This window comes from Fundulus heteroclitus, chromosome 18 (genome assembly GCF_011125445.2).
Source record: "Fundulus heteroclitus isolate FHET01 chromosome 18, MU-UCD_Fhet_4.1, whole genome shotgun sequence".
In the NCBI taxonomy this organism is placed as follows: Eukaryota; Metazoa; Chordata; class Actinopteri; order Cyprinodontiformes; family Fundulidae; genus Fundulus; species Fundulus heteroclitus.
In genome coordinates this window covers 28791016-28811694 of record NC_046378.1, presented here as the reverse complement: position 1 = coordinate 28811694, position 20679 = coordinate 28791016, and the positions used below count along the sequence as shown (strand labels likewise).

Below are 20679 nucleotides of genomic sequence, written 5' to 3'. Positions count from 1 at the left end.
TATCCATCTTAAATTCAACACTAAAGGAGAAATCAATCATTGCTTTCTCTTTCTGAATGGAGTTTTATGTATTGCTACTACTCAGATCCGGACAGATTATGGATGTCAATAGAAGTCTCTTATTTTTGAGGTGTTTAACATTACGCATTGCCAGGAAAAATACCACATTAAATACATTTTTAAATTTATCTCAACTCTGGAAATATCTTTCAAGTTCAATGAAAAACAGCAGATATCAGGTCAGGAAGCTGCAGCTAACAAGTCTCTCCATTACTGCCATTTCAGGGATGAAAAAAAGTTCCAATGCATTTGGTTGAAATCCATGATTAACTAACTTTACATAAATTCCCGGTGGTGTTTTACAGAAGTTTTAGGGAAAGCAAAACGTCTCAATGCCAATTTGTAAATTAGCTTTTTGATGCACGTGTGATTATTTGGAACCACAAACAGATTAATTCACATGGCCTTAATAAGAAATAAAAACAAACTCAATAATTGTTTGAAAGTGTGTTTATTGAAAATGCTAAAAGAAAGATTAAGCAAAGCAAAATTACAAACTTTAATCCCATCCCAACCTCCCCATATTTGTTAAAAATTCCCCCATACCAGGCATCTACGACTCCATCCTTTGATCCAACTTCCTGGTCCTCTGTTTCGTTTTCTTCTATCATAAAGCCATTGGGGCCTAAGCCAAAAGGGCAAAAAAAGAAAAAAAAAAAAAAGGTGCTCTGGGACTCCCATTATTTTAGTTCTGATAAATTTGAATCCTCGAAAAACTGCTCCCGTTCCCGAGCATCCATCCTTGCCTATCCCTTTCCTAATCGATCCACTCATCCAGCTCCAAGGATTGGGATCCATTGAGCCACTCCTCCAATCAAAACCTTGAAATACCAGGAAGAAAATCAGAGGCAGACTGTTAGAATAAAATGTCAAGAGTTTTGGGCCTAATTTTATTTTTATTTTTTCCACTGAACACTCAAAAGACTAAAAAAGAAAATCTAAAGAAAAATCCTGACATTTTTAACCAACGAGGATGCTCAAAACTGGGACGCTTTTTGTACAAAGCAGTTCTGTTTTTACATTTGACAGCAAGGATTACACTTACATCGCAACACTTGATTTAGGACTGCTTATTCTGTCAGAAACCAGAGTAGCATGTTACAGACTGTCTTAACAAAGTACAGTACACATATCTTTGTTAAATAACATGCATGACATGGCAACCTGTCAAAATGATCAGTTTATGGAATATGAAGCATACCATTGCCTCGACCTGATTGCTCCTAGATGTCCTATCCTCCTCCTAGATGTCCTATTTGTATCCTGACCATACAAATGAAATGTGCTCCACAATGGTTTTATTCCAAATCACTTTAATCCTTCTCCTCAGATGTCTAAAGGAAGACACAAGGGTAAAATACAGTTAAGCATCGGGCTTCCAACCAAAAAAAACAGCCCAACCCACACATATCCAAAGAGAGGTTACTAAATAAAAAAATAAAAATAAACAGAAACTTCAGATTAACACCTGCAAAAACATTGAGTGTGAACCACAACTCAACATTTTTGAAGATCACCACAGCACAACTTGTAATGTTCCGAATCTGAGATGATAGAGAAGGGGAGAGGAGGAGAAAACAAAGGGGGCAAAGAGGTGGGAGAGGAAGAGGGAAAGATAATAGGAGGAGGAGGAGGGAGGGGGGGGTTACAGCTACATACCAAGATCATCCACAAGGACAAAAGGACAAGAAACGTAAAAAAAAATTAAAACAAATCCATAGCCGACATCTGGAGAAACTTAGGGGTAAAAACAGGAAGGGAATACATCAGAAGGGAAAAAGATCGATGACGGCTAGGTTTAAGAACGGGAACGAGAGCGGCTGTGGCGGGGCGAGTAGCGGGGAGATCCTCTGCCGCGACCGCGGGAATTGCTGCGACTGCGGCTGGCGCTGCGACTGCGGCTCCGGCTTCGGCTGCCACGGCTGCGGGAGCGTGATCTTCCGTAACTTGGGCTGCGGGGACCGTCTAATTTCACACGAATGTAAGCAGTCTCTCCCTGGCGGACACAAGAGAACTTGACATTGAAAAGGCACGATTCCTGCCGCTGGCGGAAATACAGATGGGCACTTAGAGCTGGGCGATGTGTACCAAAAAAAAAAAGGAAATAAATAAAATAAAAAAATAAAAAAAAAGCACTTCTTTAAATACTCACCGCGTCACAGCACAGAATCATTATCCATGACACTTAATCAAAACCGTACACATACCTCATGGGAGCGGAATTTGGTGTTGTCCAGCTTTCGGACGGCATAGGTCATGTCCTCTTTGCGCACAAACTCTACAACTCCGGTTCCGTCTCTGTAGACGTCTGCGTAGCACACGTCACCGGCCTCGCGCATGTGGTCCTTCAGGTCCTGCCAGCTGCCGCTCTGAGGAAGACCTGGACACAAGGACGACACGCGGCGTGTCATTGAACAGTGTAACTAAACCAGGGGTTACCTCTACCAGGGTTCCTACAGCATAAGGCAAGTTAAATTCAAGACTTTTTAAGACCTTTTAATGCCGCTTGAAATAAAAAGTTAAGACCAACTTCACGATAAACAAGATAAACCTGGTTGCGACAACTTCACCCAAATGTTTATTTTAACATAAACCGTTACTTTATGGCTCAGTAAACATGTTAAAGATTTTGAAAAACATTCCATATAGGAAGAAAGCTAAAAAACACACAATTTACAGATATTTTTGAACAACTACTGAACTGAATTCACAAACTTTGTTTTGTTCCCTACTAAAATAAACTATAAATCGGTGCCAACTCTTTTTCACAGCTATGGTCCGGCCGCAACAGTTTTTATTGGTTCTGCTATCGGGACGGAACCAATACTGGTTACATTGAGCCATATGGTAAATTTACAAAAATATATAATTGTGTCAATTATTTTACTGTTTGGTAAGGATTACAAAAATAAAATCCTATTTATGACTTGGTAACAATTTTAAGACCTAAGAGATTGATTTAAGACATTTTAATGCCAATTAAGGCCTTAGTTTTATATTACAGTATTCAATGCCTTTTAAGACTTTAAGGATCCGCAGGAACCCTGCTCTACATTTAATTGATCGTGGAATAGCAACTTTTGTGCGTTTTTGGCAACTTCTCATGAAAGCACCAATCGCTCTGCAGTTACCGTCTTGAGGCAGCAGCAAGAAGGAGCACCCGGGTCTGCAGAGACATACTATTGACAGCAATAGCTGCTGTGAGTCTCTCCCTGCTTCCCTCAGCGCCGTCTCACAGGCACAGACATGCTGCCTCTTCCTGAAAGCCCCGCATGGAGGCAGAGCAGAGACAAAACCCACTTCACTCCGTTTTCACGTTGCAAATTAGGGCTGCACAATTAATCGCATTTGCAATATAATCGCAATTTAAAAAAACGCAATTTCCAAATCGCAGAGGTCTGCAATATTTGGCTATGTAACAATTAGTGAAACACACGCGTCCTTTAGGCGTCAGTAAAATGTTTAAAGCGGGTTTGCCTCCGCATGGATGGGAAGACAGTTGCAGCAGGGAGATAATCTAATTTTATTACTTGTTTTAGAGTTTATATAATCATACTGTTTTACCAGAAACCTTCAGGAATCTCACCATAGCATTAAATTCTGGTCAATCAGTTTAATACATATACTTGCTTCTTGGTTGCACTTTGCGTTTGATGTTCAACATGGATTAATGTCCAAAACTATTAAAAGCTGATGTCTTGAATAATATTCTGATTAATAAAAACATTAAAAGTTCTTGTTTTAAATAGTCCTTGTTTACAAACATCTTTATCTAGAGGCCATTTTTGAGAGAGAAAAGAGAAAAGTCAAAACCAAACAGCAACTTTGGTTCAAATGTATCGTAGGCAGAACGCAATAATTTCTGCTCCGAGTTGAGATGCAGTGGCACTTTTAGCACCTGATCTGCACAGCAATGAAACAGTTTGATTTGTTGTTTTCAATACGTTTAAAAAGACATGATAAATTAAACTGAAAAATAAAATAAATCGCATTCGTCAGGACTCAGCAGGCAGTCTCTCCTGGCCCTGCTCTCTCCCTCTTCCACAGGTGACAGTAGTTGACTGGTGGGCGGGGCGCACACACACCTGCAGCGCGTTCAGCAGCGTTTCCCTGCACTATAAGAACGGTGCGCGGATAACGGGAGGATCCCAGAGTGCTAACCCAGTTGTGGTACGCCTAAGGCCACTGATCTGTCTTGTGAAGCTTCACGCCTGTGAGTTCTCGATCTCCGTTTTTTTGATCTAACCTTTGTCTCGTTTTTTTTTCTCCAGTTCTCTCGTGTTTTTGGAACCTCTCTCCCGTGTGACTCTGCGCCCTAAAGACCAGGCTCCTGAATCCTAATGCCCCGGATTGTAAAATTGCAGTAAAAATGTAAATTACAGTACCTGGTCACTCTGTCACCTGAATCACCTGGGATGTAAATATAGTTTTTAATCTAGTCTTTTTACTCTCTGAAACTGTTGCACTATGTTAATTTCCTGAATTAGATTAATTCACACCTTGAATCACTGATTCACCTCATTCACCGTGTGCCTCTGACAGCTGTCTTTTGGTAAAATCTGATATATGCAGTGTGGATTCAGGCAATGCATAGAAATTGATAAATGATTTTCTAAAGTTCATTCCAAGTTGAAACCTGTGAAAACGACCCTAATTTATGTTGCATTTGAACAACAGTTAATGTGGTTAATTAATAGTTTGGCCTTCATGTGTAATGTTTAAAAAAAACGCACGATACGCATGTATTATGAGATATTGGTTATTTTGACAACCCTGCTAGTAAGCAGAGAACTCCTACAAGCCATGGTTCATGGATAGACTTCAGAGACAAACTTATGGAGAAAAAGCAGATATTGAGCATCCATTCAGCAGCTCAGTAAAGGGTTATATCAGTGCTCGTTGAATGCACTATTAGGCACTCCGGAAATTAAGTTTCACCAAAATCCTGTAGTTCCAAATGAGAAACACAATATAAAAACACAATTTATGGGGAAAACACTGCTTTGGAAAGTAGAGAGAGTCTGGCCACCCTGGAGCTCAGATTTAATATGTTATCAGCAATGCTACATTTAAACATTGTGAAAGTAAACTGTCAAGTTGCACTTCAGATGTGCTGCATCGTCTGCAGCTAGACTTTATTGTTAGACTTTAATCTCTGCTGCTCACAACAAACCCAAGAAGTGTTTACAACGTGCTAATGGCTGCACAGGTTCTGATCTGATCAGCATTTGAGAGACAGTGGAAATGGTTCATGACGTCCATTTATAGACTTTTTTTTTTAAATCTACTCCAGGTGCTGGTTGTACAATCATGCACAATACATACTTTTCTCACGTTCATTGTGTGTATATCTGCTGCTGTTTTTCCTTCTAACTAGAATATTTAATTTTTACCTGAATATTGCATATTAATTATTGTGGAATACTTACTCTGGTTTTATTTTTAATTTTATTTTTGGCCTTTCTGATAAACTCATTCTCTGCTGCTTTAGAACTTTAGATTAGCTTTTTTTCATTACTATTTTAATTATTTAGTGTACAATTCTGTTTATGCCACCATTATGGCCAAATTTGCCCATTATGGGAATGAAAAGAAATTTTCTCAGTCTTTGTTCGTAGACAAAAACTGTCAGACGTTTGTTATCCAACAAAGGGACTGGGATGTTTCTTACTTCCATTTCCAGAAAAACTGTCCCCTATACCTTTAAGTGAAACATCTGCAGAATGATAAAAAATTTTATGCGATTACCGGTACTTGATCAATCGCTAGAATACTTGAGATTACTTAAATAACTGTTAGTAACAGCCCTCACTTAAACCAGGCTTTAACACTGAAAACATACAAGGGTTATAGTTACCTAAGCATGTCATTTCCTGGTTTATTCATTCAATTGCTGCATGCTTTTAGACATGAAGTTATTTGTTGATTGCCTTTACTATCAAAGTAAGAGGGTGGGGCTGTTATTGCTTCAGTACAGAGGTCACCAACCTGTTTAAAACTAAGAGCTACTTCGTTGGTGTTGTTCATACGAAGGGCTACTGGCACTGACCTTTGGACCAGAAGAGTCTCAGTTAACTTTATGTAAAATACATTTTCATGCTTTGTTATTGATATTGCCAATCTATATACCATATTTTCAGACTGTAAGTCACACTTTTTTTTCACAGTTTGGCCTTATATTCAGATGCGACTTGCATATCAAATTTAATTGGTAATTCATATTAACCAGTATGAACCAAGAAGTAAACATTACCTATAGCCACAAGAAGGCTCGCTAGGCTTCTGCTCCACTTAAAAATTGAGACAATAACTTAAAGACAACAAAGACTGAACATGTTTGTATGTTGTTTCAGTCTGCATTCACACAGGGGAGCGCTACATGGTACAGCTCAAAGGGCCCAGACCGAAACAGAACTTCATTATTGGGCTGTCAGTAAAGCTAATAGCAGCTAGCGCTAGCTTACAGCTCTGTTTTCCAGCTGGTTTACAACTTCACTGATACACGTGAGCTTTATGTTTTCCTCTGAAACAACCATGTCGTACTATTAGCTTAGAACATAGCACCGCTACGCTCACGGTCTAATTTCTGTGTAATTTTGAAAACTTTTGCCCTAACGGCCAGTTAGGCTGAAATGCTGGTTGGAGTTGTTTAATAAGTTGGTTTACCAGATTAAATGCCAAATGTATTATTGGATTGTGTGAAAAATGTCTAGATAGATAGATAGATACATAGATAGATACATAGATACATAGATAGATAGATACATAGATAGATACATAGATAGATACATAGATAGATACATAGATAGATACATAGATAGATACATAGATAGATACATAGATAGATACATAGATAGATACATAGATAGATACATAGATAGATACATAGATAGATACATAGATAGATAGATACATACATACATAGATAGATACATACATAGATAGATACATACATAGATAGATACATACATAGATAGATACATAGATAGATATAGATAGATAGAGATAGATAGATAGATAGATAGATCTTTTTTTTTCCTCTTTATGACACATCCTTTAAATGAAGCGACTTATATTCCAAGGCGACTTATAGTCCGAAAAATATGGTAAATGCAAGTGTGACTAAACAAGAAGCATAACAGAATAAAATAAAGTTTTAGATGCAACTTTTTTTAGGACAGGCTCGTGGCTGCCACATGTGGTCCTCAGGGGCAGCTTGGTGCTCGTGAGTACCATGTTGGTGACCCCTGCTTTAGTATGGTAGTGTGAAATGTACTTGATGAGCCTGTTAACCAATCAAATGTGGTGGTCTATTGGAGAAGTGCTGTGAGTTTCAATTATTTTAAACCCATTCCAAAGATATTACATCAACAGTCTCATCATGATTCAGGTGACCAAGTACTCTAACGGCCCAGGACAGTGACGGGCTGATATGCATCTGGGTTGGAACGCGCCTAGGAGGATGGGCCACCACGGGCTTTTTGACAGCAGCACTCTGACTACTGTTTGCTCAAATACGAGCCGCCAAATACGAGCCGCCAAAATTGACAAAAACTCCTGGACAGGTTTTCATTTATATTTAAAAAAATGAGCGAAAGTCCAGTTGCCTCCAATTCGAGCCACTTGTGGTTGCCATGACCCGGATAAATGAGAATTTGCACAGGCAGCTACATGTTTTTATGAATTTATGAAATGTATGCATTTCTTCCTATTTTTATAACATTAATAAGTGACCATCTAATTATACATTTAATACATAGTAGCACTTTTGACACGGAATACAAAAAATTTCTCTGTATTGTATGCCTTTACCAACTAAAAGTTTCAGAAATAGGGCTGTACGATTTTCCCAGAAATCGTAATTGCTATATATTGCAACCATAATTGCGATTTAATTTAGACTTTCCTCTGCATTAACCACAAGCAACAAAAATGGCCTGTAGATAAAGATGCCTGTAAACGACTATTTAAAAACAATAAAATTAACTGTGTTTATTAACCAGAATATTATGATTTAGGAGAATAGCTCGTTGAGTTGGACATCAATCGTTGTTGAACATAAAGTGCAACCAACAAACAAGGCTATGTATAAAACAGTTTGACTGGCCCTTAATGCTATAGTGAGATTCCTGAAAGTATCTGGTAAAAACAGTAAGTTACTGATTATATAAACTCTATAACAAATAATAAAATTAGATTATCTCACTGCTGCAACTCTTTTCCCTGGAGGCAAACCCACTTTAAACATGTTACAGACAACTAACGGAGCCGTCTGATCCATTAATTGTTACATAGGCAAAAACTGCAGACCTCTGCAACTTGGAAATTGTGTTGTTGTTTTAAAGATTGTGATTTATATTGCAAATGTGGTTAATTGTGCAAACCTAGTGCAGTACAATGTTCCAGGTAGACATGAATATGCAAGTGCATATCAGAAGACCTGATAGTTTCACTAGGTTTTATAAGCCAGGCACTAATGCTGGGTATTGAACCCCAGTACGTATGGACATCTCTGGGTTTTGGGGCTGGAATCCTTAGACTTAGACAACTTTATTTATCATTTTGTATGCACAGAGTGCGTACAGAACGACATTTCGTTGCATACAGCTTGTAAAATTGCAGTAAAAATTTAAATTACAGTATCAGGTGCAGCAGTGATTTAAAAGTGAACAGTAGACAATGCAGGAGAAGTCACAGTGTACAGGTGAGTATTACTAAAACCATCTGTATGTGCAGAATTGATTGTGCAAAGGGCATTTGTGCAAGAATACATCTTGTAATTTACCGTAGATTTAAAATACAGTATAAGGTGCAGCACTGATTTAAAAGTAAAACAATTGAAATGTAAACAATGCAGGAGAAAGTCACAGTGTACAGGTGAGTATTTAAAAAAAAAAAACATTTGTATGTGCAGAATTTAGATTGTGCAAAGGGAATTTGTGCAAGAATGCATTTATAAACTAAGAGTTCGGCAGCATTTGTAATGCTAGACGGGGATGCAATGATGCAAAATGTGCAAATATGCGAATGTTGTGCAGAGTTTATGGGTTATAGTTCAGCAGCAGTTCAACAGTCTGATGGCAGCAGGGAAAAAGCTGCAAAAAATCCTCACTATAAACGTACTTGCTTAAGTCCTGCTTCCAACTGGGAACACTTCATACACAAATTACAGAATGCATCTCAAAAATCAGTACCTGGGAAACCGGGAATTTGCCCCTTATTCAACTTCTGAATGTCAATTTAACATTAACACTGCCTTTTAGTCAGCGAAGGCCAAAAAAAAAAAAAAAAAAAAACAGCCCCACTGGCTCGATCATTTACCTGACACAACGACCCTGTACTCGGAGCGCCTGGACGGAGGTCCATATCTCCCCCTCGGTGCTCCGCCTACGCCCCCATAACCGCCTCTGGAGCCTCTGCCGCTCCGCGGAAACTCCACCCGCAGTCTGTAGCCGTCGTAGTCGTATCCATCACGTCCATAAACCGCATCATCGGCGTCCCTGTTATCGGAGAACAGGGACATGTGAATCATTAAAAGCGTTGATAAGTGACAGTTATGCAGGGCACACGCCGGGAAGGGTCGCCGCCATGTTAGTGTCTTTTAATCCACCTTGGGAGACGTGCACGTCACTTTTAAAAACAATCTGATTTAAGTTAGAAACGGACCGGAACTTTTCACAGGAGTTATAACGGCACCAAAATGGCGCTATCAAATATATAGGTGCATAACAGCGTCATTAACCACGTCTGTGACTGAGTGCAGGGATATAAATGGTGCTATAATATCAACATGCACAGCGGAGTTTGTTTGATCCGGTGTGCACCAGGACGCACGAGCACACCAAGGCGTGATGTCAGGTTAAGAAAGCGACACCGCGCTCGGTAACGAGAACAATGCGCGTCCAGGAAATAGCCGGATCCCCGCGCAAACACAATGGAACGGACTACGGCTTGGTTGGCTAACCGCTTCAGCGCCTCACCTCGGATCTTCGAACTCAATGAAGGCGAAGGGCGGGCCTCCTCTGCGGTTCTTCAGGTCGATATCTCGGATCGTCCCGTACTTGTAGAACACGTCCTCCACGTCTTTCGTGCGAATGTCTGGCGGTAGATTCCCCACGTAAATTCGGCAATCGTTGTTCCCTGCGGGGCCTCGTACAACACCCGACATGGCGGCTACTAACTTATTAAACTAACGACGACCGCAAGATTCAACGCAACTTTGGTGTCCGAAGACCCTCAAAAGAAATAATTCAGAGCGACTCTAAAATGAAGGGTATAAATAGAAAAAACAACAACAACCAAACAGACGCTTATACCTATTGAACGCCTATACCTATTGAACAGGAGGAAAAAAACGTCCTAAAACGTGAGGATCACTACTCCGCGCCCAGTTAGCGAGGCGCCTTTAAAAACACAACACTACCAGACCGGACACATGCGCCACAGAAAATAGTCCGGTGACAGATTCCCGGTCTTCTTCTTCTTCCTCTTGTGGAATTCCCAAAAATACTTACAGGTGCGCATTACCGCCACCAGCTGGACGGTGAGACGAAGGTTTTCTCCTTCCACGCTTTCCATGAAAATTAAACTTGTGCAATCTCTAACAGAACAGACATCGACTTTCTTTCATATCCACTAGGTCCCCAACATTTTAGTAACCAAGTAAGTATTTTTTTTCTTTAATTTATGTAGCACCTTTCACAGATAAAAATCACAAAGCGTTTCACAGGAATAAATGGAATGTTAAAAACAGCAAATTAAGTAAAAGCCTGTCAGAATATGTCTCGAGGTGTTTTTCTTAAAGTCAACAGGACAGGGGCTCCACTAAGTCCACACAGACTTCTTTTAGCATCTTGAGATAAGCTTCCAAGGTGGACTTGCTTAGGTGGCCATACCTGATGTTGGTAAAATGTCCTCTTCTTGTTGACTATTTTCAATACAGTTAAATGGTTGATTTCTACGTATTCTGAGACCTCTTTGAATCCCTTAACAGAGCAGCGGCTTCAGACATCTTTTTGGATCTTAGTATTGTATTTACTGTTACTTCAACACCCAGGAACACATCATAAAACAAACCTCTTTCAAAATGCTGTGCAATGATGTTCTAATATCACCACCTTTGTCATATTCCTGTAGGTTTAGCCTTTCTAAATAGGAATAAACATAGCTGGGTCCCAGTTTATTGCTTTCCAGAAATTGCATATTTTAAAGAAACATTAAAAGGTCCATTCTTGATTTTTTTTATTGTTTATTTATATTATCCATATTCTATTTCTAAACTTGATATTCAATTACGATATATCCAAATTTGTTAGGGGCAAAAAAAATAAAAATAAAAAAATTGAACCCTGGTGCAGACATGATGGAGCAGGTGTACCATATGCTGAAACTGTCTATTTTTAATGCAGCGGTCCTGGGTTCAGCCTTGCTCAAGGGCCATTTGCTTAACGCCTTTCACTTCTGCGCCATTTCTGTCCAACAGTTTTAAAGCAGAGGCTCCAAAAGCCTCAAAATCTTTTAGAAGAATCTGGAATTACTGTGCAATATCCCGTCCACATATGGCCTTTTATACATTGTTCTTATAATTACTGTCTCAATTTAAAGTGATTCCTTATATTTTAACAACAACAACAACAACAACATGGATGCATTTTTAAAGAATATTTTTACAAATAGAAAATATTCTTCACTTCACGTCCTTCTCTGTGCTTCCACTGCTCAACGCTAGAGGGCGCCCGCTCCTTGTCAAATGGGCAGCAGGTGATGTCCAGGGCTCACCAACATGGTAGCTCCCGAGGACCACATGTGGTGCCCTCAAGCCCGTTCTAAAACTAGCACAACCCTCCAGTGAGCTGCATCTAAAATGTTTTTTGTTTTTTTTAGTCTGTTGCTCTACTTTTGGAATCACACTTGTATTTTTATAGATTTAAAAATCACAATAAAAAAGGCCATAGTAAATGTTTATTGGTGGGTGCTGACTCTTTTAGGTCAAACGTCAGTACAGTTAGCCCTTCGTGTTTCAAAAGGGGTTTGCTTTCATCTACAAGTGACACGTTTGGGTGTTCTGCTTCAGACCTTGGCAAAGTGCTGACATGCTGAGTATATAAGATAAGATAGAACTTTATTGCTCTCACAATGGAGAGATTTACTTGTTGCTCTTACAAGCAACAGAAGGCGCACAAAGGAGGAAAAGGTGCATGAGGTATATACAGTACATCCAGATATAAAGATATCTATGTCTTTTCTTCGTCCATCTTTCAACCTGGGGTTGTTCCAAACAACGTGGCCTTTGTTTCTTTTGATGAAACTCTTTGGACTTTCATTTTAGTCCTATTTCCTATTACAAACAAAAAGTAAAAATGGCATTGTGAAAAAGGATTTGCACCCTTGAAGATTTATTCTGTTTCTTTGTTGATCATGTTTAAATTTTGGAGACCATTAAATTAATTTTAATGTTCGAGTAAAAGCCAAACGGCATCACTTATCAATTGATTAAATCTATCATAACCAGTCTGGCACAATGGGGAAAAAAAAGAAAACGAACAATCCCTTTGGCGACAACAACTGCCATCTTCTCTACACACTGTTCTTGCACACTTTTTTTCGCCTGCACTGTTACATCTGATCACTGCTGCACTTTATATTATAATGTAATGCTGCCTTATTCCACCTGAAATCCTACACTGTCGGAAGCTGTATGCAACAAAATTTTGTTCTGTATGCACTCTGTACATACAAAATGACAATAAGGTTGTCTAAGTCTAAGTCAAGGGTTTGCATAAATGTCAAATGAGTGGTATTTAACCGTGGAGAAATATTAGTTCACTCTTTTTTGCATAATTCTTTTGATTCAGTCAAAATAGATGATTTTCACACCACTACATTTCAGTAGGATTTAAGACCAGACCTTTCACTATTAAAATGGTAAAATGAAATGGAAAGTTAGGTATTTTTACACCCCTCTTATTATATCTAATTTTGTAGACATAGACAGGACTCTATACACACATATTCTGGGATCGTCAGTTTATCCAAAAATATTGGCAAGATTTCAAGATTGTGTTTGAGAAGATTTTGGAATGGAGGTTCCATTAAATCCTCAGTTTTATTTACTGGGGGTTATGTCAAATCAGTATTTCAATACAAATCAAAGATATATTTGATATATTTTATTAGTGGTTGCAAAAAAATACAACTAATCACAGTGAATTGAAAAGATTTGGAATCCCCAGCAATAACAGAATGGAAACAAAGAATTCAACATGTATATATAATGGAAAAAATTTACCTCTGTTCTACTATCCTATGTCCTATAAATTCTGAACTCTTTGACAAAAGGTGGCGAAATATTGAAATGTATCTGGCAATTTGATAAAGCGGGTTTTTGTAAGTCTTAGAAAATTCTGTTATGAAGCATTGCTGTTTGCTATATTTATAAAGACAATAAGTGTGTTTGTTTAAAAGCTGTACATATACATGAACTGTGTGTTTTTTCTCTTTTCTTTATTTTTTTGTTTTTTTAATCCTTTTTTCACATATTTAGTTACATTATTTATGTGCCCAATAAATGTAGACAACTTTCAATGCCAATTATACAAAAATTAATAAAAAATAAAAAAAAAAGAAAATATAATTTACCCAGGATGTAACCATTTATGCCAAAGAAAGCAAAGAAAAGTCCCTCAATTTAGCCTTCTTTCCTCCGGTGGATGGAGCTAGAGGCGTGTGTTTAGTCTCGTGCATGTCGAGGGTTTATCATTGGAAAAAAAGCAGATTGCAGAGTGAATCATTTACATGCCTGAACAAAAGGGACGATGAAACTTGGTCATTTATTCTGTTTTATGTCAGTCAGAGTAAAATGAGAACCCATAAAACCAATACAAATACCAAATGATTTCAGAATTTTTTTGTGTTAATAATATTCCTGTTTAGCATGTGCCTTACAATATCAAATATATTTTTATATATCATATTTTATTTTATATTTTATATATTATTATTATTTTTAATGAAAACATAATGAAGCGCATCTTTATGCATGTGGAAAGAAAGAAAGAAAAACAGGCTTTAACTGACCAGCATTTTTTATTGCATTACATTTCAACCATGTCTATTTAACAGAGAATCATCCTGTGAATGACAGCAGGGAGGCAGTTAGCTCATAGCTAATACCGGGCAATATTAATTTAATGTCTGCATGACCACTGCTCAATGAATGTGAAAACTCAGCTAAGCACTTTCACGCTCGCTCAGAGAAGCAGTGGCTTTTTCAGAAGAGGCGATGAATGGCGGCATCAGTTTTATCACGTAAATAGCAATTTACACTACTTAGATGACGTGCGTTTGGGTGTAAACTTCAGTCAATGCTATCAGGCCAAAATGATGTAATAGCATTAGAGCGTTAATCGTGTGAGCACGGTTTAATACTGTAAAGCCTTAGTTGTGGCATCGCCTCATGAACTGACCTCACGCATATCATGCAAAAAAAAAAAAAAAAGTAGACACACTTCATAAATCTGACATCCTGGATACATTCCTGATTATCTTCGTTAAACAAAGCAATAAAACAGTCAACGTATTTATGGTTGTCACCTATTCTGATCGTGTCTACGTGTCTACAGTACTATTCACCTGCGATACATCTTAAGAGGTAAAACATATTTCTAGTTTAAAACGTTGATAGTTTTTTTTTTTGTTCAGTATGCGTGGCAGGAGCCGAAGATGCGATGGCCGGCCTCGCCGTGGTTATCGCCGCCGCTGTATTTCCCCAGACACGCCAGACTGTTCACCTGGGGGGAAAACACGGCACACAGAAACATGCAGCAAATTAAACTCGGCTAAATTGTTGCTTTTACGTGCAGCGTGTTGTTTTCTTGCGCTCAGTGTAAAATGTCGGGGAAATGTACCTCCGCTCGCTTAATGAACTGCTCTGTGGCGGTTTTTTCATTCTCCTTGTGTCCTCTCCAGGCTCTGAGGGCCGACGCCTGCAGGGCCCGGCCGAACGAGAACGTCAGGACCCAGGGTTTAGCCAGAGGGCAGTTGTTGATGGCATTGAGGTGGATGGAGGCCTCCTCTTCACTCTGACCTCCAGAGAGGAAGCAAATCCCTGCGGGGAGTAGAACATCACTACTTGTTATCCTTCATGGCATTGCACTTACATCCCTTTGTCAATAGTCTAATTGTTAGGGTGGTACCCGGCAAATCTGGCCTTTCTGTGTGGGAAAAAGAAAAAAATAAAGCGTCAGGAAGTCCCAATGACAGCTTTCCACACCTCGTGTAGGGGAAGGAGCAGGATGGAAGAAACTGCTCTGGTCAGACGGGAGCAAACAAACCTGAATGGCCGTCTGCACTGTAAAACATGGTGGTGGCAGCATCATGCTGAGGGCTCGCATCTCTTCAGGAAATGACGTTGAAACTGGTTAGACCCGATGGGAAGGCAGATGGAGCTAAATCCAGGTCAATCCAGGAAGAAGACATGTTGGTGGCTGTAGGAGACTAAATACGGGCGTGGAGGTTCAGTTCCTAGCAGGACAACCACCCTAAACATAAAGCCAGAGCTGCAATAAAATGGTTTAGAACAAAGTATGCTCACGTGTTCCAACGGACCAGTCAAAGTCCAGACCTAATATGTATCTTCAGACGCTCTTCGTTTACCTGGACTAAACTCGTTGTGCTTTGCAAGGAAGGAGCAAACATATTAGTCTGTAGATGTGCAAAGCTGGTAGAGACATACCATATGTCTGTAGACCAGGGGTGTCAAACTCATTTTGGTTGAGGGGCCGCATTCAGCTTAATCTGATCTCAAGAGGGCCACACGAGTAAACTCATTGCAAGATTAAATAGAACTAACAAATGTGGACTTGTTGTTGATTTTTATATTAAATGAATTTCACTTTTACACAATATATTATGAATAACCTCAGCGTTTTGAAAAAAGGTATGTGCAATTTCAACAATACTTTTACTCAGTTAAACATTTACTAAAGTGCATTATGCATAAGAACTGATCACAGTGATTGTACAATGTTGAAAACATTTATTCACATTTTTTGGAACTTAAAAACACTGCATGACAAAATACATCAAACAGATAAAAATTAAGAAATGATTTAAAATCCATTTTCCACAACTGAAGCTCAGTGCTACCATCTGCTGATTAAAACACAGCGCCCCTCGTGGACAATATAGGAACTGCAGATTTTCAATTAAACGAAGTACATGTTTTTTTTTTTCAATAATTGTTTTATCATTCTCTTCCTTTTACCTCCTATTTCTTTCACCTTTTCTTTTATTCTTCTTGTTCTTCCTTTCATTTCCTACTTTCCCATTGTAGTGTCCATATAATTTGAGAGATTCCCCACATGAATCATAATAAAACTATTCACATTCATAAATCAAGCGGGGCACTATGGCAAAAGCAGTACTGCTCCACTTGCGAAAGTCAAATCTGATGAGCTCTTTTTGACATTAAGACAACCATTCTTATTGCCACATTGCCAGACAGGACACTGCAAAAAAAAACAACAAAAAAAGATTTTTTTATTTAATTTTTTTTTTAAATAATGATAATGCATTTAGCTACCAGGCCAGACTAAATCGTTCGGCGGGCCGTATGTTTGACACCCCTGCTGTATGTTGTTATTGTTTTGAAATGTGGTTCTGCAAAGAATTGACTCAGAGGATGAACACCACACAATTTAAGATTTTTAATTTGAAAGCCCTCATTCCTTTTTCTTCCACTCCACAATCATGCACCACTTTGTGTTGGTCTATCACACAAAATACCAGTAAGTCACACGCCGCAGCTCGGGTTTTATGATGTGATGCAGTGTGAACACACTTCAATGCTTGTGAGTGTTTCTGGGTGGGCACATCGCAGCGGTTTGACTGACCTGGGACGGCGGGGGGGACGGTGCGGCGCATGGCGCTGACGGACGCCATCGCCACCTCCTCTGGGCTGTACTTGGTGGGGCAGCTGTGTCCGGGCGTCACCATGTTCGGTTTGAGCAGAGTGCCTTCCAGATACACGTGGTGGTCCGACATGGCCTTGTACACGGCGGCAAGGACCTGAAACATGGAGAATGTTTGAACTGGTTGGGCTAAAGTCTTAAATCATTGGGTTTTTAATAACTGTAATTATAACTGTAACCACAACCGTAACTATAACTGCAAGTGTAATAACCAACAAGCAATTCTATTTAATACACTGTGCAATAATCCTGAAAGAAGTGACTTCTGCTGCTACCACACCCGAATATATGTCAATACACACGCGTATAAGCCACAGTGAATGTACAGAAGACATCCTCTGCCTTATTTCTTTTTGTATTTTTTTTTCTTTCTTTTTGCTTTTTCTTACCTACTCCTTTTGATCCATGGTATAACGAGGACACACTGTGTATATATTTGATGCACCTCGTCCTACTTGACTCCTCTTTCCTATGACTACTATCTTATCTTTTCTTCCCTGAAGCCAAATTCTGTTGTTATCCTTTAAGCTGGTCTTAAGTTGTTGTTTTTTTTAAGAGTCTCTTTTCAAAGATTTTTCCACTAACTTTTTCCCTTTGCGGAGTAAAACATGAACGTTTGTTATTATCAGCACATTAGTTTCTATATGACAGCTGGAGATAGGCACCAGCACCCTTCGTGACTCCAATAGGGAAAAGCATGTTGGAAAATGGATGGATGGTTTCTATACTTTAAGCTGAATAGTTGAACAATATATATAAAAAAAAACGTATGACAGAGGGAAAATTGTATTTCAGCATTAGAAAGGGGGGAATTCACAAAAGGCTATTACCTAAAAGATACAGGAGGATTAATAGCTCAGGTCCTTTGTCAGCTCCCTGATTGTATGTTTTACACTTTTCTTAGAGACATGACTTTTAGATTCTGTCCATTTGCAGTAAAATAGTTTATTTTTTCAGACCTCAAACTTCTTATGTTGTCCTCCACTTGTCTGTTCTGTAAGTAAACACGTCACAATATGGGCTCTTGGAGAGGCGCAACGACTAGACAGAGAATTAGAGAAAGACTAGCTGAAAAACTCTCAATAAGATGCTGAATGGGGCTAGAAAATCTGCTTAATCCGGGGCTAAATTAAAGAAAATAAGGGAGGGGGGGGGTTTAAAAACTTTTTCCCAGTCCTGTAAGTCTACCGTCTCTTGCGGTCGTCTAAACGTGTCAGTTTTAAAGCACACTGTGTGTCAGCTATGTGAAAACGAAACAAAAGTAAAAACCCACCTTCTCTGTGACGTACTGGCAGCGTTTCAGATCGTGATCACCGTCAGGTAAGATCTCCGGCTCAATGACGGGCACGATGCCGTTCTGGCCAAGGCAGCAATGGCAATCAGTCAACACGTCGCACGTTTCAAACCGTACAATGCGCGCAGACTACCGACCCCTCTGACCTGCTGGCAGATGCTCGAGTAGCGCGCCAGGGTGTTTGCATTTTCCGCGATCGCCAGCTTTGACGGATTGGAGTCGCTGATCTTGAGCACGCAACGCCACTTTGCAAAGACCGCTCCATCCTTCTTGTACTGCGCACAGCGCTCCGCCAGTCCGTCCAGGCCTGTGGAGAAAGGTTAAAAGGTTAGGTGTGACGCCTGAATGTCTAAAAAAAAGAGTGGATTGGCGAAGAGGAGCCTGTCTGACCTTGTGTGGTGGTCTCCCCGCACGTTCCCGCCAGGGGAACGACGCCTTTATCCACCTGATGGAAGGAGAGACTTTCAATCAGCTCTGGTCTGCGTTACGCAGCGCGTTCAGCTGTGAGCTGACTGACCTTGACCCCAACCAGGATGCCCCTGTCCCGGATCATTTTCACAAAGGCAACGCCGTTGTCAGAGTGCTGGTACAGGGTCTCGTGGAAGAAGATGACGCCGCCAATGCAGCTGTTGATGCGATCGTCCGCACTGAAGAGGATCTGACGAAACTGCCTGCGATTTTCCTCCGTGTTCTCCACCCCCACCTGGGCCAGCCGCTTAGCCATGCTGCCTGCAGATGACAGGTTTGTGTTTACGCTCACATTTCGCCGCAGGATCCTCTCTATAGACTTCAGAAGCAAGGCGGTTTTAATCAGAAATCTTTTTTTTTTTTTTTTACATGCACAAGTAAGAGGGAAGCCACAGTACTACAGACCCACAGACTCATCTGCAGCCAGGATGCCCTTCCCTGGAGAAACTATGCGTAGAGCCGTCTCATGGAGCTCCCTCTTCTGAGCCTCGGAGAGTGTTGGGAACTGGTGCGTCATTCTGGGACTGTCTGTCAGAGCCGGCTCGGTGCGAGAGTTGACCTTTTGGTGATTCAGTCGCTGGCAGAAGGAAAAGGGCAGCAGTAAAGTTGTATAACGTAAAAAAAAAAATCAATTTTTTAAGGATATTTTCTTGGATGGGTTCTTTTCTTATTTGCATCTTTACTTTTTTCAAGTTTTTTTGTGTTTCTTAATTATCCATTGCTTGCGGTTTATTTTTCAGTGCTGAAGGTACAAAACCTTGATTCTTTACTTGCTTCCAGTTTTTAAGTTCAATCCTTCATTGTTGTCATTCGGTGTTACGATCATCATATACAGTGGGTGTCTGTTCTTCTGTGGAATAGCGGTAATTCTTCTAAAGCAATCCAATTTCCACAAATGCTTTAAAAACATGCTTCCTTATCCTTACTGAGTAAGCAGATATACAATGAAATTTGGGGGGGAAATATGAATGCTTTAAAAGTAGCAAGCAACAAATGATCAGACTTCAACAAATTACTTATTACATTTCTCTTATGTTAATCACAGGAAATAAATAAAGATTTCTGAATTTTAAAAATGATCTTATGTAAACCTTTGCCTCTTGTCCGTCTAGTTTTATTCCCAATCAACTAATTTTCTCTTAAATTTTTGTCATTTAAGCAAGTAAACATATCCAGTCAAGTCCAAATTGTTAATACCCCTTGCAGATTTAGACTTAGAGTAATCTTGATCTTTTACCAACAGTATTACCTGCTATTACTACTTACTAACACTTACTTCACATGTAAGTGTTAGTAAGAGAAAAACCACAATTAACATTATTTCTAAAAAAAAAAAAAAAATTAGTCACCTGTAGCCATTTATTTGTAAAAGCTAATGCCATTTCCTCTGTTTTGTTTTTATTATATTTTGAAACTACATAAAAACTACATGAAAACGATGTAAAGTTTAATCTTCCCTAAATTTACTCCTTAAGGAATTCAAATTGATATCTGTGATAACAAAAGCTGGAGTGAAGTTTTGAAACATCTTCTCCATGCGAAAGGAAGCAGTTTAATTAAATCAATTACCACAATGCAACCAGAGCAGATAAAATAATATCAAAGTGTGAAAAGAAGGATAGAAATAAAAGCTCTTACCTCCTCTGATGATGTGATGAGCAGTGACAGAGACTCCCCGTCAGCTCCAGTTTGTATCCAACTCAAACTGTGTCACACCTTAAAGGCCGACACCCCTGGGCGGGGTTTATACACCCTCCTCCGTCCTACATAAGTTAGAGATATTGATGAATCATTGCTCTATTTAAATGTTGCAACATTTTCAGATCCATTTCAGACTGATTTTTGTACAAGTGAAACTATTTTCTTGTACAAAAAAAAATGTGACTT

The 20679-nt window shown here is 39.4% G+C and overlaps 2 protein-coding genes across 6 annotated transcripts; both read right to left on the bottom strand.

The window, feature by feature from the left end:
- Nucleotides 1-495: 495 nt before the first annotated feature.
- srsf1a (serine and arginine rich splicing factor 1a) lies at nucleotides 496-10490 on the bottom strand. 5 transcript variants are annotated; one of them, XR_004933264.1, is made up of 6 exons: nucleotides 10041-10490; nucleotides 9382-9560; nucleotides 2268-2440; nucleotides 1262-2056; nucleotides 1106-1135; nucleotides 496-881 (listed from the first exon to the last, which is right to left on the bottom strand). XR_004933264.1 is itself a non-coding variant. In XM_012874569.3 (4 exons), the coding sequence occupies exons 1-4, from the start codon at nucleotides 10226-10228 to the stop codon at nucleotides 1859-1861; spliced, it is 738 nt and encodes a 245-aa protein (XP_012730023.1). In that variant the 5' UTR covers nucleotides 10229-10490; the 3' UTR covers nucleotides 496-1858. The 5 variants fall into 5 exon arrangements, 1 of the variants encoding a protein (XP_012730023.1); XR_004933261.1 differs by having other exon boundaries at nucleotides 1106-2056; XR_004933262.1 differs by having other exon boundaries at nucleotides 496-1135.
- A 4254-nt stretch (nucleotides 10491-14744) lies between these two features.
- Nucleotides 14745-20679, bottom strand: aldoca (aldolase C, fructose-bisphosphate, a). The gene is made up of 9 exons (XM_012874561.3): nucleotides 20431-20679; nucleotides 19198-19369; nucleotides 18842-19053; nucleotides 18715-18769; nucleotides 18471-18631; nucleotides 18304-18387; nucleotides 16953-17127; nucleotides 14967-15166; nucleotides 14745-14849 (listed from the first exon to the last, which is right to left on the bottom strand). Exons 2-9 carry the CDS (start codon nucleotides 19307-19309, stop codon nucleotides 14757-14759), a joined length of 1092 nt encoding a protein of 363 aa, XP_012730015.1. The 5' UTR covers nucleotides 19310-19369; nucleotides 20431-20679; the 3' UTR covers nucleotides 14745-14756.